Source organism: Malania oleifera, chromosome 4 (assembly GCF_029873635.1).
Source record: "Malania oleifera isolate guangnan ecotype guangnan chromosome 4, ASM2987363v1, whole genome shotgun sequence".
Classification (NCBI taxonomy): Eukaryota; Viridiplantae; Streptophyta; class Magnoliopsida; order Santalales; family Ximeniaceae; genus Malania; species Malania oleifera.
In genome coordinates this window covers 121,265,899-121,289,752 of record NC_080420.1, presented here as the reverse complement: position 1 = coordinate 121,289,752, position 23,854 = coordinate 121,265,899, and the positions used below count along the sequence as shown (strand labels likewise).

The window sequence follows — 23,854 nt, the reverse complement described above, 5'->3', positions numbered from 1 at the left end:
GAAGAGAGAGTTCTGAGCAAGAATCTGAGAGAGACAGAGAGTCAAGAGACGGAGAGAGATGGATGATGGCCGATCACTCAAATCTCTGCCTACACGCAGCAGGAACACTGGAAGTCTTAAGTCCGAAGTCTGAAATAGCCGATGAGCCGATGCCAAACAGGGTTTGGGGGAAATAGGGATTGGGGAATTGGGGTTTCTGCGAACTGCGGTTCGTCATTCACTGTTCGCCGTTCCCCATTCGTGTCTGGGTTCTGCGCCTACTGCCTGTGGCTTCTAGCTTGAGCCTTGAGGCCTTTTGCCTTTTGCCTTTTGCCTTTCCCCTTTCTCGTTCTGGCTTCTGCCTTCTGGGTGTCGATCGTCGGGTGGAGGACTAGCCGGGCGAGGTGGATTATCAGGTTAATGGTTAGAGATGTAGGATAGCTGGTAAACGGGTCACCCGGCGGGTATCCGACCCAAACCCGTCCAAGCTGGTTATATTGTATGCATATATATAGATAAACGGGTCATCTAATACTAAACTAAAACCTAATTTAAATGAGCGTCAAAATTTCAGTAAAATTGGATAAAAAAAATATTCTAACTAAAGTTCCATAACTCCTCTTTATTTTTAAAACTATGGCACTATTCTACCTCTCCCCTTAATTCTCTCCAACCGCACGTTTTGTAAATGATTAGCCCTAATTAGCATGAGAAATGGGCTTTTAAAAAAAAATGGGGCAGGACCTAAGAGTGTGCACATAAAAAAGCTCCTTTGGTAGCATGTTTTCACACACTCAATTTAAAAGAAGGAAGTGTGTGGACTATAAAACTCGTCCCTAGTTCTACATGGGCATGGAAAAATATCTTAAAGGTAAGGTCATTTTGTCTATAAGAACTCAAAAAGGGAAATCTATTATTTGATAATCAACATAAGCATAATCCATAAATATGGTCTAGAAACAAGCTGCAATGCACGTTTAGTTAAAAAAGTTTAACTAAATTTCAACCTTATACTATATCAAAATAAAGTTTTTATGAATTAAACCGAATTGAAAAAATGGGATATTTAAACTTTACTTGATTTGAAAATCTTGAATATGAAACTCGATTTGAATTCAATCGATCTCAAAAGTATTAATCTTGAACTCTTGAACTCAACTCGACTACAAGCTTGCTGCATAGTCCAATAACACTGGAGAGATAAATACACAATATAAATAACATCCACTATAAAGAATATAATTTTTTTTTAAACATCACATAATAAACACGAACGCCAAGAATAGAAATTAAGACCTCCTAATAATCGGACTCTAATATCATATTAAATTACCATTTTACCTAAAAACTTGAGCTATTAGGTTTAACATTAAATACATATATACTATATATTAAATGACTTATGCAGTTTAAAAATAATTAAGTTAAAAAGTTCAATTGTAACAAAATTTAAAGTCGACTCATTAAACTAGTTGAGTAGTTGGAACTTGGCTCAAATTTAAGTATTTTCATTAATTGAAATGAACTTAGTATACCAAATTATGGTCTCATTAAACTGAATTTAATTGAAAAATGCTCGGTTTTATAAGAAATCTCCCTTTTAAATCTCTTCTAATTTACATTAATGCACGAAAATATTACACATACAAGCAAGCAAAGGAAATTCCCAAAAGCACCAATGGGAAAAAAGATAATTACAAATTTAATTAGAGAAAAACATATTATTTGCTAGCTGCAGCTGGCTTTGGCTTCTTCACTATCAATACCGGGCATTTCACGTTCTGTGCACAGTGGTTGCTCACACTCCCAAGTAATGCCCTGCAATTTTGAAGAAAATAAATTATATATATATTTATAAAAAGGAGTAAATTGTTATAAATGTAGGGGTAGATCTGTCTTTCTAATTATTTTTTTGGAACAAAAAAATAATTTAAATGATCTAAATTATGCCATTTGTATTTTTTTTTAAGAAAATTAATTATTCAGGTTCAATTCTTGAACTAGATTGGTCAAATTCAAAAGCTGAGGCAAGAATAAATACGTGTTAAACGCTGGTTGGTCAAAGAAAAGAAGAGATAAGGATGAGAAGGACCCCACCTCTTGATCAGACCGTAGCCGTGACTTCCCAAGACCAAAATATCAACGGCCAGCCTCTCCGCCACCTGGCAAATCACATCCCTTGCGTCACCAGTCTCCACCCTCGTCTCCACTTTAACCTGCGCCAAGGGCACGATCGTCATATCATAATACTATTAAATGACAGTTTTATCCCTGAACTCTCAAAGCCATAATCCCTTCCCACTTTCGACTTACACGTGTCTTTGTTTAACTTTTTACCTAAATGAATAAATAATTTATCTTAATAGTTATATTTTTTGTTCTAAAATAAAAATTAAAATCTGAAAATTTTGCAACTCATGTTTTTACCATTATACCCATTTAACCCTAAAAGATACAGCACCAAAGAGAAGGGTATAACTGTCAATCTACATTACTTCTTATTTCTTTACTCACATCGTGAAGCTCCGCGCACTGCTTCTTCGCCTTCTCCATCACCGCCTCCGCCGCCTCTCTGCCGTACCTCTCGACGGTGGCCAGTATATCGGACGAAAACAAATACCCTGAAATCCAAACAAAATGACCAAAACGCCACTGAACCCTCGCATTTACTAAAATGCCCACAAACCCAGCGAAAAATCACCACCCCTACCTGTTCCGTCCAGGCCGCCGTACACGGTGGGAGGCGGCTTGGCGTAGAGAAGCACGAGGGTATCTTCGGAATTTTGAGAAACTATGTTCTTGAGGCACCACGACAAGGCGTACATGCTCTCCTCGCTCTCATCGACGGCCACGAGGATCTTGCGCTCGCGCGGCTCGGCGTCGGCCATTGGATTACCGAAAAGGATTTTGATCGAACGATTGAAGAGAAGAGAGGAACAGGAGGAATCGGCTGTGCTGGGGAACACCTTATGCGATCTTATGATTGTGCAGGCGGAAAGGGTAAATGTATATATAGTGGTTCTGCTGGGGGGCAAAATGGTAAATGAGAAAGTCTGTGGGCTGGCTGTGGTGTGTGGGTTTAGTGGGTTTTGAAGACGGTGGGCCTTGGGATGGTTATCTGGTTTTGGGTTGGGCTAAGACAGAACTTGTCAGCTGTCCAATAAAGTTTTATTTATTTATTTATAAAATGAAACTGTGCTACCCAAATTCCACGAGAAATTCTTTGTTTCTTTATGCCCTGTTTGGTTCCCCGAAATGCACTTTATAAATTTTATTTTTGTGAATTATAAAATGTGAATGGCACATGGGAAAATTGATGAGGATTTTTGAAAATTGTGAAGAATTCTCTTACAATTTTATAACATACCTATATTTATAAGCGGAGAATAGAGCCGCTTAAGAGAGACATACAAAAAAGAAAGAGTAAAATTACCATTATGCCCATAAACTGTTAAAATTTACAATTATGCCACCCACCTCTCTAAAACAGCAGTTATGGGTGCCCTAACTCTAAAAGCAATATTGCTATTTCAAATTCACTTATAAAAGGTACGTTTTTTCAATAGGTGTTTTTCTATATTTGTTAAAGATCAATTTTTGTGTAAGTACTTATTTTACTATAATTGAATGAACCAAAAAATATATAAATAACAATAATAATACTTGAGCTCAAATTGTGCAATCCAAATTTACCTAGAGAACAAAAAATTTTAGGATTATTTTATCATTGCAATAAATGTAACAATGACTTTTTTTTTTCTTTTTTTAAAAAAGGAGGGTGTCACCTCCAATTATTTATTGATATACCCTCACTTTTGGTGGAGGAATACCGTGGTTACAAGACAAGTATTGAGAGATTACAGATAAAATAGACATTAAAAGCCTCCAAAAAATAACACCAACAACCAACCAAAACAAGACTACAAATCCAAACAAAATTAAATAAGAAACAAATCTAAATAGGTTTGACAAAAAATAAACATAAAAAATAAACTAAAATCAAAAAATCTAAACCAACCAAACAAAAATCGAGAGGATGAACTAATGACGAAGGGAAGTGAGACCCAACATATCCATCCAAAGAATACTTTTCAGAAAACATGGTAAAAGATATTGTTTTTCATAGATGATATTGTTTTCCATTTCTCATTTTCTAACTAAAAAATCAGCTATAAAATTAAATTAATTGAAACACTTTGCCACGAAATTCAAGAAATTTGGGACAATTATACAAGTATACTATTCCTAAAAGGCAAAACTCATTTTTATAAAAGTTCTCCAATGTGACAACTTTGGTAATGATAATATTACCCTTCAATTATTATTCATGTCAAATTTAAATCCTTATCCTATCCCAAGAAGTTTGATAATTTCCAAAATATCCTTAAAAACTAAATATTCTCTCCCATGTGTACCAAGAATTTGAACGGATATGTTTTACTTTTTGTTCCTACTCTCTACAACTTTGATTGTTAACATTGATAAAGAGATACTACTACAACAAGATTGTTGCCTTGCCAATGATTCCAATAGACTTATTTGATGTTTAATCGTCTCGCTATTCTGTCATAAATTTTATTGTCAGAAGTTTTATTGTCCCCTAGATTGATGTTGGAACCACATGTCCATTCATTGCCCCCTATTTCATCGTAGGATGATTTATAATCTTATCCCAACTCCCTCTATATAATCCTTTCTTTTCATATATGTCACCAACATTATGCTCCACAACCGTTGCTATCACTGCTTCTATCATTGCAAATGTTTTTCATTAGGATCTTTAAATAATCAATCGGAGAAGTTCCTTGCCAATTGTTTTTGTAGGAGGATCCACATTGGATGAGGTCTCACCGGCCTTGATAGTCCAATTTGTGGCAACTTGGCATCATCATGTGGAAATCAAGCTTGTACTATTTGGTGTGAGGAGAGAAGGCTCATGAATTGTTGGCAAGGTTGGTAAAGGGGCTGTAGCATCTCGAGTTTATGTCATGAGGGATGTAGTATATGAAAAGAGGGAGAGAGAGAGAGAGAGGTGAAAATGGCATGAGCAAATATTACTTTACAAACAAATTGAATGGTAGGACTTATTAAGTAATTGGAAAATAAATTGAATAAATAAATTCTATAAATGAGTTTTGGACTTCCATGTTAGAGGTCTTATGTTCTCACTTTGAGAGGAGTTGAATAAGGGTATGAGATAGAGGATGAATTACCTCCTTGTATATAGTTAGATTCAATTTATTTTCAATGGACCAAAAAGCTATATATAAGTATATTTGTTTTGACTAGATTATATATATGAATATAGTAAAAAAAATTTTAAAAAATATTAAGTTAAAATATTTCTTTTCATTATCTTCCGTTTACCTCTTTGCTTTTAATCATTTGGTGAAAATAATATACATAAATAATAAAAAATGAAAATAGTTTTAATTGTTTATTTATTTTTTGACTCTGATTTGATTAAGTGATTTTTTTATTTTTATTTTTTTGCATTTTACGCCACATACACCCCAATTATACTATTTTTAGATAATTGAGATATGCCTTTTTTTGTTTTTATCACAAAAATTAACATACTCACTAGAAAGTCTATTATCTGAATTATAAATGATTGTAAATCATGTTTATACAAGTAGATATATAAAGTTAAACAACTAATTGAAAATATAGGATTTATTACAAAAATTATTGTATATATATATATATATATATATATATATATGTATGTATGTGTGTGTATGTAAACTTAATTAATAATTTTTGTTTATAAAGATTAATTGATTTGGCTATAAATGAGAATATTAGTAAAGATAGAAAATGATGCTTACATATGCAATGTTTAATTAGAAATAACTAAATAAATCTATTTTATTATTTGTACTAGAGTTGTTGATCTTGTATCATTCAGTGCCCTTAATTTTTTTTTAAAAAATAATTAATAATTTATAGTAGCTTCAATGATTCGACTAGAAAAATCATGACAAGTTGAAATTCTTCAAACCAATTATTAAAATAAATTTAACAAATTTTGTAAATAATCTCATACTTATGAATTACCATGGTCTTGTATACAACTTAATATTTTCTACAAATTTATCTACATAAATAATGAAACTTTTCAATGTAATTTATATTTAAATCTCATCATGATTTTGTGTCGAACAATGTACATAAATATTATGTACAAATTTATACATATATGTAATGAAACTCAAGGTTATATAAACACATTTATTTATAAACTTTTTAATACTAATAAGACACCAAAACAAACTTAAATTATGTTTGGTGCATTGTGTCGGACATTCCACTCGTGCCAAACACCAATACCATAATTATTGCAATTGAATATATAACCAAACTAAAGCAATACAGAAACTAATAATCAAAACAATAATAAAGAACAACACAAGAATTTACGAGGTTCAGTAAAAAATTACCAACGTCCTCAGCCGCCGATGATCAATCCACTATTTCCAGAAAATTACAACTTGGGCAAATTTAATATTACCAATAGTAATTAGAAATATCTTGAGCACAAATACTATTTGTAATTCTACAAAATGGAAGGTGTATTTACAAATGGTGAGGGAAGCTCCTTATATACCCTCAAACTAAAGGCTTAAAAAATCCTTCCCGCCGATGTGAGATTAAAAAACTAATAAAATAAATTAATTAAACTACTTTTAAAAATAAAGAAAAACAATTACATCATGGTTCTCATATGACAAGATATTAACTTTCTAAAATATCTTGGAGTCAAAAAAGTTTTACATGGTAATTTTTAGGTGAAAAAATATTAACTTTCTAAAATATGCTTGATTAATATATAGTATAATATTTATAGTCTCATAGCCTTTTGAAATTTCTAAATAAATATAAAGCTCTCCTTAATTCTCATCCTTTTTATTGAAGAAATTAGTGTGATTTGGCCATGTAAGTGAACTAATTATGCTCGTGACTAAAAATTATTCGATGCACAAACAATCCTTACTTATAACTCGATTACAATCTATCAAACCTAATTCAATTTTATTAAATTAGCCCATAATGATTCTAACTTATACTTATTAAATGAGCCCAATGATGCACAAACAATCCTTACCTACAAGTCGACTATAATCAAGTTGTTCACGAGTCATAGTGACCCAAGACCATTCAAGTTCAAACTCGGCTCGTTGATTAAATGAGTTGCAAAATTAAGTTTGAAAATCACTTATTTATATAATAAATGAGTTTAAACAAGTTCTTATCAAATTAAACTTTTGAATTACTCATAAGTAGTTTGATTCATTTGAAGCCCTAAATATCTCCAATATATAGTACAACCATTCATATGGTACATCCTACACATTCAAAAAAGAATGTGTGCTTGTGAAAAGAGGGAGATTAACTAATAACTAAGAATGATATAAATTGATATACTGTGGAGGAGTTGGTGGGGGATTATTTTTTACCTGGATTTCTTTTTATTATTTAATTTCTAGGCCATTGGATATATATGAATGTTCGGTTTTGAACGTAAAAGCATTCTAGAAATATATATTTATAATTCTGTGATATATTTTGATTAGTCACAAGCATAATAAGTTCACTTCATAATAATTCTTTATCACAATCTACCATCCGCTATTTAAAAAACATTTCTAATTATGATATTGGAGTTTATTTTTCTTCATTAACAAAAGATTTAAAATCCTAAAAAGAAGTATATAATAATAGAAATAAAAAAAGTTTACAGATATATAATAAAAGTAAAACAAAACTTGCATTTAAAAAATGTCTTACTTTTAGTATCATATAAACACATGTTTTAATAGGAGTCATATGACCAAGATCATGACTAATAGTTGTTTCAAAGGAAGAAATTTTCTTAGAAGTTGAAGGGGAATGGTGTTTCATACATTCAAAAAAAGAGATTGCATCTCATGCTTGATGTTGTTTACTCACTCTTTCCAAGATATTGGTTGCACTTCTTTTAAACAATAATATACAAATTGCATCTTGAAACGAAGATTCATAATTATTGCCATTGCCAAAATTTTACTATAATCTAACCAATATTTATTAAATTTCTCTTGCATTTTACTAGCCAAATCCCTTTAAAAGACATCATTACCCAATGTCACATTAAGTAAAGTTATTCGTACCTTCCATACTCCTTGAACGCACAAATTTGCAGTAAGATAAGATGTCCCAAAAAAAAAAATTAGTTGTATCATAGAAAACCTTCAAGAAACCAACAATTTTCTCAATTTCCTTCCATTTATGATCATTTGGGAAAAAACTTCAAAAACTTGAATTGGCAAATATCATCTATATAGTACAAAACACTTTCAAGCATCATATAAGTAGAATTCCATCTAGTATGACAATCTTGGCAACCATTCACATGTGGTACTCTCACCTTTTCACAACATTCATAAAATATAAACTTCTAATGTTGGGAATGCTTCACATATTTGACATAATCTTGTATTTTGTCAGCAAATGAAATAATTTTATGTCATCTTAGATAATGAGATTTAATATGTGAGTGTAGCGACGAACATGAAATAAACTTTCCCTCTCCTACCAAAGCATTTTCCAATGCAAGATGAGACTTCAAAAACTCTACGAAGTAGTCATTGGATATATCGTTGTCTAATGTTATGAAAAATATCTTTTTGTCTATACCCTAATTCACCAATAAGTCCATCACCTTGTTACTAAGATTAGACCAGTGTGTGGAGGTGGTATGTTTGAAAAACTCAACACTTTCTTTTGAAACTTTCAATTTTTATCTACAAAGTATGTAGTTAAACATAAATAACCATCTGTGTTTAATGAAGTCCATAAGTTTAAAATTAGAGAAATTCTACTAGAATTATTCAATAGAAGTTCATGGATATACCCTTTTTCTTGGAAAAAACTAACATCAGCTTTTGCACAGTAATTCTTGTCACAAATTTTGTCTCTATATTTAATTCTAAAGCTCATTCATGAATTCCTTCATACTCAACAAAAGAAAAGGGCAAATTACGTCTCACAATTGCCATTATCAACTTCCTAAGCTATACAATTTGATCAAGTTTTATTGCATGTAAAGACAATTGCCCATCACTTTGACTCATTAGCATTTGTTTCAAATCATTGTTTTTCTCACCCATGCATTTTTTTTTTTTTCATTTGGCAATGTAAGTTTGAGGTTCCAAAAGTTCTTACTGTGGTAGAGATATTTCTAAAGACAATACTTACATTGAGCATATTGCTTACCTCCACTTTCAATCAACTCAAAACCTATCGAAATATTAAATGTTTATTTTTTCTAGCTCTTTTAATTTGTGGGGTTGTTTCATTTGTGGGTTCTACGTTTGATAAATCTGACAACTAAATTTCTTCTTCACTCATTTCATCATTTTGACCAATTGCATTCACTATTGACTGAGACATTTTTTTTAATCCTTGTAATGAACTGCAAAAATAAAGAAATGGGAAATCAAAGGCAACCATTGTTACTAACCAAATAATGAAACAAATAAAGGAAGAATGAATTAATAAGATTAAAAGAAGTTTAATATTTCAATCTATTCCGTTACTACCTCAAGTTGTAAATATCATAAGAACTGGATGAGAGATCACATTAACTAAGTTAGTACAACCATGTTATAAAGTGAAAATTTAAACTTTATTTAAAATAATTAAGCAATGTTTGTTGCCGTTTATGTTGCAAGGTTGATCATTGCCTATACCTTACCGAAGTCACCTGGTATATACTCCTCTAGGCAATTTTACTGCAAGTGACATGAAATGAGGCTCTAGAGTCTAAGACTCAAGACTCCTTCTTACTCTCCAAAGAGCATATCAACATATCACCTTTTTCTGAAACAACATTTGCTTTTGTCTTTGCCTCATATTCCTTTTTTGGACCTTTGCACTGGTTTCTGAAATGACCGAATTACCCACAATTTCAACACTCAATGTTCTTTGTGCCCTAAGAACCTCTGAGATTTCTGAATTTGGATTGCCTAGACCTAGATCTGCCGTGATTGTTTGATCGTCCATGCCCGCTTCCTTTCCAAGAATCTCTCTCTCGGCTTTCCACATTTAAGACTGAACTTGAGGTGGAAACACTGTTTGACTGCATCCTGATCTCTTCCATCAAAATCATACTTGTGACTTCATCAAAGTCCACTTTTGATTTTCCTACGGAACTATTAATCGCAATAACAACACCTTTCAAACTCTCATGCAACTGACTAAGAATCATTAAGACACAGATCTCACTGTCAAACTTGATTTCAACTGAAGCGAGTTGATCCGACAGTTCGTTGAAATTATTTAGATGTCTACTAAAACTTTCACCTGCGTACATGTTCATGGTAAATGACTTATTCATTAAGTGTACCTTATTGGTGGCTGATAGCTGCTCATACATGTTGGAGAGCGCATCCATAAGAGACTTGGTGGTTGTCATATGTTTGATATTGAAGGCAATTGACTTTGCTAGCGTCATCTTGATACCTTTGAGAGCTTTTCGATCAAGCAACTCCTACTCGTCCTCCTTCATGGAATCTGACTTTCCTTTCAATGGTAAGTGCACTCCTTACCAAACAAGTAGTCCTTAATTTGCATCTTTCAAAAACCGAAGTTGGTGCCGTTAAACATCTTGATCTTTAAGCTCTTTTCATTCGACATCTCGATTTGTCAATTTAGAGATGGAATCAGCTCAAACGGATAGCACGGTTGGATCCGGAACGGCCGAAAACCTTCAAAATGGTTCAAGTCGTTCGAAAAACGGACTTGAAATGACTCTGAAAAGCTAGTCAAACTTTATGGTCAAAATCAGTCAACTTTCCGCTAAACTTAACGAAATATACTCCCACTTAACGGAATATTCTGACGCCGTTACCGATGACGTTACTTAACGCCGTTATTGACGCCGTCAACTAGCTGCTGACGTGGCAGTGTCACGGTCCGCCTTTTCCACACCGTTGTGAAGGGCCGTGCGGCGCTAGCTAAAGCACTCTTGCTTAACTAGCCAGCCTTTTGTTTACCAACATTCATCCACGAAGCACTTTCATTAACATTCAATCAGATAGCAGCGGAAATAATAATCAATTCATGAAAGCCGTGGCAACCAAGCAGTAAATATTGAAGCAAACGTAATTCATTAACAAATCCTACGTTGACATGTTGTACTTAGCGAGGGAGGCAAGTAGGCTAAGCACGTTGACAATTGCTAGTGAGTTTTACAATGATTGATGAACACTCACCCTCCCCTAAAGAGCTTTCTAGGCCATTCTCACTCTAGCACTAGGAAACATCAAAGTGACCGAGGAGTCATACTGCCTTATTTGGCTTACAATGAAAGAAATACTAGAAAATAAACCTACACTAGTATTTACATGATGGAAACCCATTCCAAACACACGAGATAAGCGGTCATAGGCAAGCGTAATGCCCTGAACAAGCTTAGCCCGTGACATTCTCCCCCACTTATGCGGTCGACGTCCTCGTAGACTTTTGGCGATAGGTACACTTCAAATTTGTCCACGAACAGTTGAATATCTTCCGCAGAAATCCAGCTGATTTCTTTGTCATTAAGGCATTTCCACTCCACTAGGAACTTCTGCCGCTTCTTCCTTGAGGATATGAACTTTCTGTCTGCAAGGATCTCTTCAACATCATGTCTGTCAGGTGGCACTGTCTTCAAATCTGCGCTGTTTGACTGACTTCTGCTTAGGCCTTTAGTGTTGGCGTTGAATGGCTTGAAGCGGTTGACATGAAATTGCGGTCTCCTCTCCTGATCTGCCCACTTCATCATCTGCTTAGAGGCTTTCTCCAGATAGGCTTGGGCAAACTCTGCATTCTTTCTCCCTTCACTGGTGAAGATGTACGCCCTGGGACTCTTTCGTCTGTACGGCTCGCCCACTGTGTGAGGTAACAGCGGTAGCTGGCCTGTAACAAGCTCAAAAGGGCTCTTGTTGGTTGTTGAGCGCCTTTGGGCGTTGCCACAGAATGGAGCCACATCAAGTAGTTGCACGCCATTCTTCTGGTTGTCGTTGACACAATGGCACAAGTACTCATCTAGTAGCTCTCTGAATCTTTTCATCTGTTCGTCTGTCTGTCGATGATAACTCGAAGAGATGTCAAGATGTGACCTGAATATCCTGAAAAACCCTGTTAAGAAGTTGTCAGTGAACATTAAATCTTGGTCACAAATAATAACTTGGGGAACACCCCAATGTTTCACAACAGTCACATGGAACAATTGTGTCGTCCCCTCTGAAGAACAGTACTTTGGTGCGGCCATGAAAGTACCATACTTCTTCCGCTCCCCCTTGTCTTGTTGGCAAGTGAGACAAGTTTTGGTATAATTAACCACATCATCCCGCGTGTGCGGCCAATAATACCTTCCCAGTAGTCCTGTCATTGGAGTCATTCTCCGCGAATACCCCTTAACGAACTTCCTGCAGTAACTAGTAAGGCCAAGAAAGGAACGCAACTCCTTCACTATCGTGGGGATCTTCCGTTCTTGAATCATCCTTACCTTCTCCATACCCCTCCGGATACGACCTTGTTCAACGGCTTGACCAAGGAGTTTGTTGCTCCGCCGAGCGAAAGAGAAATTCTCCTTCTTCATATTCAGACTGTTTCCCTTCAGCCTGTCGAACACCTTCCGTAGATGCTCTTCATGTTTCCTCTGAAATGACACCGATGCTCCCAACGGTGTTTTGGAAGGGCGAACACATCTCGCTTCCACTTCATCAAGCTGTTTCTCCAACTCTACTATCTCTCTAGGCGCAATCCAACATGGCCTTTTAGCAGGTGGTTTCACTCCTGATAACAACTCGATCTCTTGCTCCACAGTCCGTCGTGAAGGCAAATTTGAGGCAGCTTATCCGGCAACACCTCCTTATCCTCATCCAACACCGCTTGGATGGTCGTAGGCTCCAGCACTTGGCCTACTTCTTTGTCTACCACCATCGTGGCTAGACGTGTCTGCTCACCCTTACCCAATCCTTCATTGAGTTGTATGGCTGAAAGGGACTTCCCTTCGTCTCCTTTCGTTGCAACGACTTGCACCATGCACGAGTGATCTCCCATCAGACACAGGGAACCAGCCGAAGGCATCAGCACTGCCCTCGTCCCCATTAGGAACTCCATTCTTAGAATGACTGGATAGTCATCCAATGGCACCACTGTGAAATTCGCATGACCTTCCCACTATCCAAGCTTTATAACCACTTGCTTGGCTACTCCCAGAGTAGGCTGGGCTACAGAGTTAACTGCTTTCACGCGTCCTGTATCCTTCTCTAAGGATAAGTTGAGTCTTCCTGCTTCCAACTGTGAAACAAAATTATGAGTAGCTCCCGTATCCACCATAGCGCGAGTACTCTTCCCATTTATCCTCAAGTCCACAAACATTAACCCTCTTGCTCGTGTAACTTTCGGTGTTTTTGTCTGCTTTTCCAATGCGTTCACCAACCGCACTGAACCCACCCTCGGGGCATCATCCTCTTCCCCATCGTCTTCCACTGCCTGTTCTGCAATAGAAGCCTGTAAGGCATTAAGTGATGCTTTGTGAGGGCACTCAAAAACTCTATGAGGACCTCGACACAAGAAACACTCAATTTTACTCTTCCCCTTTCCATTGGGTGTGTTGAACCCTCGAGACGACGAAGCTTCCTGTGAGGTTGATGAATTAGGGTCGGCTCCCCCACTCTTGGGTTTGCCATTCTTGAAAGACTTTCCACCGTTTCCCTCTTCGCCAAACCGTTTGGACGAAGTGGTCTCATCACCAGCGTAGTCTGTCAAGCATTCTGCAGCCGCTTGTGCAGTTGACAAGTCTTGAACCCTTTGCCTATGAAGTTCAGTTCTTGCCCACGGTTTCATCCCCTCTAGAAAATAGAACAACTTGTCCTTCTCCGACATATCCCGAATATCCAACATTAAAGCAGAAAATTGTTTCACATAGTCACTGATTGAACCCGTATGCTTGAGATCTCTCAGTTTTCTCCTTGCATTATACTCAACGTTCTCAGGAAAGAATTGGGCCTTGAGCTCTCTCCTCAAGTCTGCCCAACTATCAATCACACAGTTTTCATTTTCAATTTCTCTGTACTTGGTACGCCACCACAGTTTGGCATCACCAACCAAGTACATGGTTGCAGTATCCACCTTTGCCTGTTCTGAGGCCATCCTCACAACGCGAAAGTACTGCTCCACATCAAACAAGAAGTTCTCTAACTCCTTGGCATCTTGGGCACCCCCATACGTCCTGGGTTCTGGCACCTTGGTTTTGCTAACTCCCGGAGTGTTGGAGTTCCCCATAGCAAGAACCATCACATTCATCTTTGCATCCAGATCTGCCATCCGGGCTTGCAAAGTTTTCACAGTGTGGCGAAAGTCCTCTGACATGTCGCCTATCAAACCTGCTTGATGTTTTTGTGATCCCCTCACTTCATCAACAAGTTCTCTCATCTGGGCCACCTCCGCGGCCATAGTGTTGGTTGACTCTTCAACCTGTGCTTCCAGCACGCTGATCCTCTCAGCATTGTTTGGTGCCATGGTCACTTACCAAAGCTTTCCAAACCCAACAATGAAGGCAATCGAATTCACGTAGCAACTCAACCTTGGGCTTTCACCAAGTGTCACCGACTTGGCTCTGATACCAAATGTCACGGTCCGCCTTTTCCACACCGTTGTGAAGGGCCGTGCGGCGCTAGCTAAAGCACTCTTGCTTAACTAGCCAGCCTTTTGTTTACCAACATTCATCCACGAAGCACTTTCATTAACATTCAATCAGATAGCAGCGGAAATAATAATCAATTTATGAAAGCCGTGGCAACCAAGCAGTAAATATTGAAGCAAACGTAATTCATTAACAAATCCTCCGTTGACATGTTGTACTTAACGAGGGAGGCAAGTAGGCTAAGCACGTTGACAATTGCTAGTGAGTTTTACAATGATTGATGAACACTCACCCTCCCCTAAAGAGCTTTCTAGGCCATTCTCACTCTAGCACTAGGAAACATCAAAGTGACCGAGGAGTTATACTGCCTTATTTGGCTTACAATGAAAGAAATACTAGAAAATAAACCTACACTAGTATTTACATGATGGAAACCCATCCCAAACACACGAGATAAGTGGTCATAGGCAAGCGTAATGCCCTGAACAAGCTTAGCCCGTGCCATAGTGGTGCTGACTCGACACAATGATGTCACACTGGAGTGGGTTGACTGATGACGTGGTTAGTGGGGCTCAGTAATGATTATACTAAATTACATTAGGTAAATTTTTAGGGAAGTGAGGGATCACAATGAACCGCTTAAGTCCCACTCTCCTAAACAAAATTTTTCTTGGACACGTAACTAGCACAATATAGCTCCTCGGACCTCCGATCTGGCAACTTTGCTCTGACCTCTCTCTGATGCCACTTGTTAGGAATTTAGGAACAATAATCACACACAAAAGCAAAATAAGTACACAAAATAAGAACACCAGATTTACGTGCTTCGATTTAATCTCACCTACGTCCATGGAGCACACTGAATATACTATAACCTAGGAAAAAAATAAGAGGAGAAGACACACACTCAACTCAATTCTTCTCACACTTTTATCTCTCTCGCCTTCAGCACTCTTATACTCTTCGCTCATTCACTTCACTTGCACACTTCACACAACGCAAATCTTTTTATCTATAGATACATATGATAGATATAAAAGAAAATGAGTTATTATATTCTAATGGAAGAATGAGCACGTGGTATTTAATGAATTATTTTAGCATGTGATAATTGTATTTGATATGCGATCTCATTCTCTAATTTTTTTTGTTTCCATTTTAACTAAACATGCAGTCCCTTGAAAATTAATGTAATTGCCATTTTTGGAAAAACAGTGCCCACACGTCATCCTCCTTGATTTACTCTATGCTTCTGCTAGACAACTTGTATAGGGATTTGTTTTGATCTCTCTGTTTTTTTTTTAAGCTAGTTTATTTTATTCTTTCTGTTTTTTGGATTACGCACCGGGTATCCACGCGTCCGTTTTACGGTCCACGTGACTAATCCTGTGCCCTTTGAAGTTGACCCCACAACTCCAAAGGGAGGGTAAATTCAGGAGTTCAGGGGCAGAAATGAGCTCAAGAGGGTTTGAACACCTGAACTCGTGAAAGGCACTCTTACAACCCGCACTATCACCTGAACCACACCCTGGGGTTTATTTTATTCTTTCTTGGCTTGTATAAATAAGCCACTTGGGTTCCTCTGAAATTAAGTTTTTGCAGCATATTTGAATATATTCAAACTCTCATAATCTCTTGTTTCATGCCATCTTTTTCTCAACAGAAATATGGCTTATCTTTTTCAACAATCTGAAAGGATGAAACCATACACAAACTCTTCCAAGCTAACAACATTAAAAAATAACAATAAAAAAAGAAAATGGAGAAAATAAATGAGTTCAACCATCAAAACAACAAAACCACTGCTCCTACAAACAATTCAGATGTGATCCCTCCCAGTGTGAGTTGCATACAGAAACGCGTTGAATCCAACAACACCAGCTTTACAAGAAGGATGCAGAATCACAATAACAAAAAAAGGGAATTCAATTTACAAGAGAGAGAGCTAAACCTGAACCTGGTTCGGCAGTCGGCACTTCAGCGAATCGCCTTCAAAGCTAGGGTTTCGCAAGGAGAAAGAACAGGGGACTGTTGAGTTGAGGCAGCGAGGGCCACGACTCGCGAGGCTGTGAAGGTAGAAGGCGTGAAGTTGTGATGTACTGAAGGCTGAGGCAGAGCAGGCACAGGCACAGCGGGCCAGCGACACTGTGATGGTCCGAGTACCCAACGGGCGACGACCTACGACTGTGTCGTGGACTTGTCACTCGTGTGGATGATAAACCTGTAAAAGTGAAACCCAAAAGCCTGATTCCCTGAAAGAGCGAAAGTTGAAACCCTAACGAAAATAAGGGAATGCTGAAATTGAATGAAGAAGAAGTAGAAGTGATGAACAATGAATTTAGTTAATTGAATTCACTGTTGTCGGCTGGGTGGGTTGGGCTTCATGGGTTACTAGGTTTTAAGTTTTAATTTTTTTATTTTTATTTTAAAATATTATATGGCAGGGTAATCCAATCCGAGGAGTAGATATAAATCGATTTAAGCAAGTCGATTTCAGAGACATCACAATTGACTAATGACAAGTACGTATATGTCAAAATATTAATTTATGATTTTATTTTTGTTTTCTAATAAAAAAATTATTTCTTTTATTGTAAATATAACTTTTTAATCATAAATCTTTGAAAAATTATTTGATTTTTATATTTGGATCTAATGGTAGTTTTTATAAATAAAATTATAAAATTAAATGTCTAAAATTAAAACAGTACTTTTAAAATTTATAAAATATAAGATTATAATATATAAGGTCGCATTAATTCGTGTCATTATTTATTTATTTTTAATTTAAACTTTTAATTTTAATTTTGTCTTGTTATTACAATTAAAGATTTTAAGACAGATGAGTAATTCCCTAATTATTTTTTTTTATTACGTAGAAACTCTCGTAACCAAATTATCGCAGAAATTTGAGAATGAATATAAATTATAGTTTGATAATTATATAGAAGGTTAGGGGGTAAATGTAAATTTAATTGTAAATTTAAAATAAAAATGGACATAAATAATAAATAAATAAGTAGCAAAAGCAAATACAAATAGGTAACAAAGACGAATCAACTCAGCAAAGCTGTTTCTCTCTCCTTACGAGGGCTCTCGCTCTCTCTATTTATAGCTTTTTCTCTCTCTAGAATTGCGAGAATCAGCGCTGGTTCCCGTTGAATCATCGAGAGATTACGAACTCTCGAGTTCGTGGATCGATCGATCTGGTCGTTTTTCTTGAAAACTTTGATTTTGGTCGAGTGTTCGATTCGATATCAGTTTTTGAGGTTGTCTGATTCGATCAGATCGTGAAAACCATGTTTTTGGTCGATTGGTTCTACGGAGTTCTCGCATCGCTCGGTCTGTGGCAGAAGGAGGCCAAGATCTTGTTCTTAGGGCTCGATAATGCTGGGAAAACGACGTTGCTTCATATGTTGAAAGATGAGGTGTGTTTGTTTTTGTAAATGACGCTTTCTTTCTTTGTCTTTTGATTTCCTCTTTCTACCATTTTCTGTACATTTTAAGTATTTTTTTTATCTGATTGCTGAGAAAATTGAAGAAAGGGAAATGAAATGGGACTTTGAATCTTGTGTTTCTTGTCCTCTGCTGTCATTTGTTTTCTTGGATCTCGTAAGAATGAACATTCTGAGATTTGAACTTTGCATTTTATTCTTTCTCGGGACTTTCTCTGCAACTACATGGAGAATTTGGTCGCCGGTAAGCCCGGGGAAGGCTAAAAAATCATCTATTATTTTTTGTATGTCGTTTTAATTTACTGACTTGTTAAAAATGTTGTTTTAAATTCCTGTGAAATAATAAGGGTACTTCAACAATGGTTTTCATGAGTTCAGTTAAGCTGAATGGAGGACTTAGCTTATTGGATCTTTTGTAATTTTTTGAAATCTGAAATTCAAAGTTTCTGTTTTTTTGGTTTTTTTAGTAAAAAAAAGAGGAAAAGAATCTCTTGGATTTCTGATATTTTTATTTTTCATTCATGCTTGTGCTTGAATTTGGTTTTGGCAGAGATTGGTTCAACACCAGCCAACTCAGTACCCAACATCTGAAGAGTTGAGTATTGGAAAAATCAAGTTTAAGGCCTTTGATTTGGGAGGGCATCAGATTGCACGTAGAGTCTGGAAAGACTATTATGCTAAGGTACTTAAAGTTCCCTCCTATATATTTTTTAATTATGGCATGAAGGTGAATGAAATGCCAGCTTATTCTTAGGTTAGCGTTTTTAGAGTATGTCTGCCAATGGTAAGCTTACTTTGTTGATATTCACACTTTTGTATGACGCAAAATGCTAAATTCTATGAGAATTAAATCTTTATTATGATTTTTTGATGGCTATTTATTGGTGGTCAAATTCCCATGGTATCCAGTTCTTTGTCTTTGCCAGGTTATTGTCAGCTACTTGTTAAAGAAAATATTCATTGTAGTCATAAAAGAAACAGATATGCTAGTTTAAATTCATAAGCCAATGTTCATGTAGTTTGTGTTGATATAGTATTTGAGTGTATGGGATGTAGTTTTTAACTTTTAACTACAAATTCACTTTTGATATTGGTCTGATTTATTACTTTTGAGACCTATTTTGTCTTTCTCTTGATAATTTGAAATAATTTTATTGCATTAACAAACTTATGTTATAATCATTAACAAGTATGTTGGTTTAAATTCTTAAAATAATGTTTTTTGATATGTTCGCTTTTTTGTTTGTTTGCATTTTTAAACTACAAATCACTTCTGATATTTTTCCAATGTATTACATGTAACCTTACTCTCTTAGTAGGTCTTTGGAACAACAACAGTAATGTCTTAAATGAGTTGTATTTGAATATTAAGTAGTATTTAGTTCATTTATGAGTTGCATTTGAAGATGATATGCTTATGTGTTTACACTTGCCACAATTTATGCTCCATGTGCTTGTCATCTATGCATTTATTTTAGGAAAAAAAACACTAACATCCTTGATTTTGTCAAAAAGATGTGTATTTCACCTGAGGCTTAAAAAATCCCATGGACGTCCTGTGAAGTTCGGAAAAATGATGTGGACATCCCTGGACCTCCCCAGACATTTGATTTTTGACATACTTATATCCTCATAGGGCTTGCCTTTTTGTTGAATATAGAGGGGTCGTTACTATATTTTTGGCAAGCCTTGGGAAAGTTCTTGGAATTTTTTGAAACCTTCAGGGGATCTGTGTCGTTTCTCAAACCTTAGAGGAGGCCCTTGAGATTTTTGAACCTTAGGGGGTAGTCCATGTCTTTTTGTAAAACCTCAAGAGAGGTTAGTGTCTTTAACCTTTTTTTAAAAAAAAATTATGTCTCATGCTATAGACCCATTGTGGTCCGCCCCTTTCCCGAACGCCACATACGTGGGAGCTTTGTGCGCTGGGCTGCCCTTTATGCACCTTCATTTTGTCTACAAATAATGTCCAAAGTTCCCTATAAAATTTTCGTGTTTATACTGAACTTAAATAAGAGAGGGGATTTTCTAACTTTTGTGTGGTTTTCTATGATCCAAAGTAGCCTTAGTTATTTTTTTAGTTTTAGTGTAAAAATGTCATTATATGCTTGAGAATTCTATTAAAATAAGGAGTTAACTTCTTGGCATTATGTTTGGGACCCATGGAATCTGCAGCGTGCGACCATGGCTAGTCAATATTCAAATAAAAAAAAAAATTTTTTTTGAAGCCTTGGAATTTTAATCCAAATTGTAAATTTTATGACCTTGCGCCGTGTGGCTTGGCCCATTATCATTTTCCTTAGTAAAAATTGCTTCCATATCATGTTCTCAAAAATTGTTTGTGGCTTCAAAATCAGAAATAAATGTCTTTGTGTGTGATTCCTTAGATAACAAAGATGTTGATGTTAATGAGGGGAGTTTGTTAAATGGACCTTTCTATTTCTTAGGTAGCAGGTGTAGTAATAACTAATAGTTTAATAATACCTTACCATGCTTCATACACTTATGTTATTTTAATGTGTTTAGATTATTAAGTGAAGGGAAAAATGTGTCTTTATCTGTCACCATGAGGTGGATACTTTTTAGGCTTGCGTTATGTTGAGGATTTATTTTTATGGTAGGTTACAGCCCATGCCAAGTTTTAATATGTATAATAACAAGAAATGTTAACACATTCCATAAAAAAACAAGCTTGAATAAATTTATGCATCATTCACTTCCTTTTTTGGTTGACATTTACGGTTGTCCAGCCTTTTTTTTTTTTTTAATTGTAGTGCCTTCATAATCCCAAATAGACAATTTTGTGTTTATTTGATTCATGGGAGGCCCACATTAATAATGGAAGTCCGCTGATAGCACCTCATTATTTTGCAGGAGGTGTAGTAATAGTACCTGACCATACAATATCATTTTTGCTTGAGCTTGATGAGATTATTTATTGAAGGGAAGGGTTATATTTGGGTTGGTCTTTTTGTAGTGGAGAATTAGGGTCTCATCTTCGAGTGATTTATTTGGATGAGTTACTCTTGTCAACCATAAATATGGTCAACTGCCTTTTTATCTTTAAATGTTGTAGCTTGCTCTCTTCCCTTTTCAACTATGGAGTATGAATATGAACTGTTGGACATATAGCAGAAAAAATACTACACAGAATGAACACAGGTAGGGTAAATTTTTTAAAAAATGTGGGGACACGACACACAATAGGGACAGAAAAGTTATTAGATGTACAGTAACATATTTAAACATACGATAGAAAATATTAACTTGTTAGACCAAAAAATTCAATGTAAATGTTCTCATAGGATCAAACTTTCTCATATCTTTTTTCCAAGAAGTTATTATAGCTTTAAATATTAGATAGTTTGTTTTGCTTCTACTCGCATACATTCTTTAGTATTACTTAATTCATTTTTCTTATTTGTAATTGTTTCATTGAGGCATAGGCCCCCTGCTAGTTCCAAATAAACTCATTTGTGTTTATTTGATTCATGTGAGGCCAACATTAATGATGGGAGTCCACTGATGGCACCGAATTACATGGGGTGCACTGTTGGTACTTTGCCATACATCATGCCCTAAATGAACTTCTCCCACCTTGTGTACTCTTCCTCTCTTTCCCTCATTTAAGAATAGGAAATACAAACAACAAATGAACAAACAAAAAAAAAGCCAACCTAAGTTCACCAAATGTGTATATATATATATATAACCCATAAGTTTTTAACCTTTTATTTGCTAATTTAAGTAAGATTTCTGCTAGAATGAGTTTTACCATTTAAAATTCTCCTGTTTATGGATTTTATGGCTGTCTGCACGTATTTTGTTTCTTTTCTCCTAGAATGTGTGATACTGGTGCACAATGATATACTATCCATTTTACATATATTTTTAACTAGGAAGAGAGTTATGTTGGGTCTTTTCTTTTGTGAGTCGTATCCTCATAAGGACATAATGCTCTTCCCTCCAAACAAGGACAACATTTCTGGTGCTATCTTTGTTTGCAAAATGAAAAGAGCCATTATTGCTTGGGGACCAAATATCCTGTCTATTTTTGAAATGTTTTGTTGCACATATAAAATTGACAGTTTGCCATAAGGACTAGGCTTCAACCTTATACCTGTTGATTACAGATCAGAGAAATGGATCTGCTTACCATTGCTCTATTGTTTAAAAAAGGTCATTGGTCCTTTTTAACTCCTCTGTATTTGAATTTGGTCCTCATGCAGATTTAGGTTGTTTTTCCATTATTTGGCAGTTAACTTGGTAGAGAATTTTTTCATTTGCTGTTTCCCCGTTGACGGGTTTGCAACTAGACTGGGGAAAAAACCAGTTCAACCCTGATCTATTTGATTTTTTTTTCCCCAGCTCCACTAATTTAGTTCACCTTCTAAATCAGCATCAGGGCATATTTCTATTCGAGTACTACTCATTGAATCTCCTCTTACTGATTAACCCATCTAATTTTGGAACATGTCTTCTCTCTCCTTTTTAATCCATGTAATCTTTATTTTTCTTGCATTATGGTGTTTACCCTTTGTTATATTAAAATATTTACTTGCTTATCTCTTTCCATCGCTACTCTTTTAGGAGATCTTTTCATCCTCTTTTCCTAGTTTCAGGAATCTTGATGTTTTTCTGGTCTGCATATGGGTTGCCTGCATCTGGAGATGAAGTGATTGTGAAAGTGATTAGTAACTAAAATGCAATTCTTTTGTGTGAAGGTGGATGCAGTGGTTTACCTGGTGGATGCCTATGACAAGGAGAGGTTCGCAGAGTCGAAGAAGGAGCTGGATGCTCTCCTCTCCGATGAGTCTCTCTCTAATGTTCCGTTCCTCGTTCTGGGAAACAAGATCGACATACCATATGCTGCATCAGAGGATGAGCTTCGATATCATTTGGGCCTGAGCAATGTCACCACGGGAAAGGGTAAGGTTAACCTGGCGGATTCGAATGTTCGGCCCCTGGAGGTATTCATGTGCAGCATTGTTCGGAAAATGGGATATGGAGATGGGTTCAAGTGGCTCTCTCAATACATCAAGTAGAATAGGGGCTTGGGTTTGGTTTTAAATGTTATTCCCTATTGAAACTCTTTGAAGCCAGGTATTTCACTTGTTATGCTTTTTTCATGAAATGACAGACAAACATGCCCTTCCTCATGTTTTGATGTGCTGCAAGTGATTCATTGATGACTTTTGTGGATAGATAGGAGTTGAATTCCCTTTTTGATCATTGAATTTTCTATGTTTGGCAAACAACCATCATATTACCATCATATTATTATTATTATTATTATTATTATTATTACTATTTCTTATGGTTCAACTTTTACCATTTCTTATGGTTCAACAATCATACTTACTAGAAATTGCTCGCTTTTGTACAGTGTAAAACTAGGAAGGAGGGAAAAGGACTCCTAATGCGAGGAGAAAAATGCAATTGAACAAAAACGAATCTAAAGCAAAAGCAATGAAGAAGAATATTAAAATTTAGTACAAAATTGTAGGGTTTTGTTTGACATTTACAGAAAATGATGCGTTTTTAGTGAGAAATAATTAAGTCATTTGGGAGGTTCAACATGTTACTATACAATCAACAAAGAAAATAGATGGCCCCCAGGGCTGAGCTTAGTTGGCAAGGGCGGATTCCGGGATTTCCTTTCACGAGGTAAGCCTAATCCTGGCATCCCGGGTTCGATTCCTGCAACGGGCGTTTGAATTACTTCTTTGTGGTGGGTGGGGCT

The 23,854-nt window shown here is 35.9% G+C and overlaps 2 protein-coding genes and 2 non-coding genes across 4 annotated transcripts; 3 read left to right on the top strand and 1 right to left on the bottom strand.

Moving 5' to 3' along the window:
• Positions 1–1,539: 1,539 nt before the first annotated feature.
• Positions 1,540–3,251, bottom strand: LOC131154543 (uncharacterized). The gene is made up of 4 exons (XM_058107370.1): positions 2,690–3,251; positions 2,494–2,600; positions 2,077–2,195; positions 1,540–1,797 (listed from the first exon to the last, which is right to left on the bottom strand). Exons 1-4 carry the CDS (start codon positions 2,865–2,867, stop codon positions 1,701–1,703), a joined length of 501 nt encoding a protein of 166 aa, XP_057963353.1. The 5' UTR covers positions 2,868–3,251; the 3' UTR covers positions 1,540–1,700.
• A 14,438-nt stretch (positions 3,252–17,689) lies between these two features.
• LOC131154542 (GTP-binding protein SAR1A) lies at positions 17,690–23,270 on the top strand. The gene is made up of 3 exons (XM_058107369.1): positions 17,690–18,087; positions 18,665–18,796; positions 22,836–23,270. The coding sequence occupies exons 1-3, from the start codon at positions 17,959–17,961 to the stop codon at positions 23,154–23,156; spliced, it is 582 nt and encodes a 193-aa protein (XP_057963352.1). The 5' UTR covers positions 17,690–17,958; the 3' UTR covers positions 23,157–23,270.
• LOC131154711 (small nucleolar RNA snoR83) lies at positions 20,896–21,017 on the top strand. The gene has a single exon (XR_009136626.1). It is a non-coding gene; the product is annotated as a small nucleolar RNA snoR83 (small nucleolar RNA).
• Positions 21,569–21,685, top strand: LOC131154712 (small nucleolar RNA snoR83). Its single transcript, XR_009136627.1, has one exon. It is a non-coding gene; the product is annotated as a small nucleolar RNA snoR83 (small nucleolar RNA).
• Positions 23,271–23,854: the final 584 nt, after the last annotated feature.

What these genes read in the sequence shown, in the direction of transcription:
- LOC131154543 (XM_058107370.1), bottom strand. Translation starts at nt 2,867, where the DNA reads ATGGCCGACGCCGAGCCGCGCGAGCGCAAGATCCTCGTGGCCGTCGAT. An exon ending in CGGCGGCCTGGACGGAACAG is followed by an intron (nt 2,601 to 2,689) that starts GTAGGGGTGGTG and finishes TTTGGATTTCAG; the next exon opens with GGTATTTGTTTTCGTCCGAT. An exon ending in GGCTACGGTCTGATCAAGAG is followed by an intron (nt 1,798 to 2,076) that starts GTGGGGTCCTTC and finishes TCAAAATTGCAG; the next exon opens with GGCATTACTTGGGAGTGTGA.
- LOC131154542 (XM_058107369.1), top strand. Translation starts at nt 17,959, where the DNA reads ATGTTTTTGGTCGATTGGTTCTACGGAGTTCTCGCATCGCTCGGTCTG. An exon ending in TTCATATGTTGAAAGATGAG is followed by an intron (nt 18,088 to 18,664) that starts GTGTGTTTGTTT and finishes TGGTTTTGGCAG; the next exon opens with AGATTGGTTCAACACCAGCC. An exon ending in GGAAAGACTATTATGCTAAG is followed by an intron (nt 18,797 to 22,835) that starts GTACTTAAAGTT and finishes TTTTGTGTGAAG; the next exon opens with GTGGATGCAGTGGTTTACCT.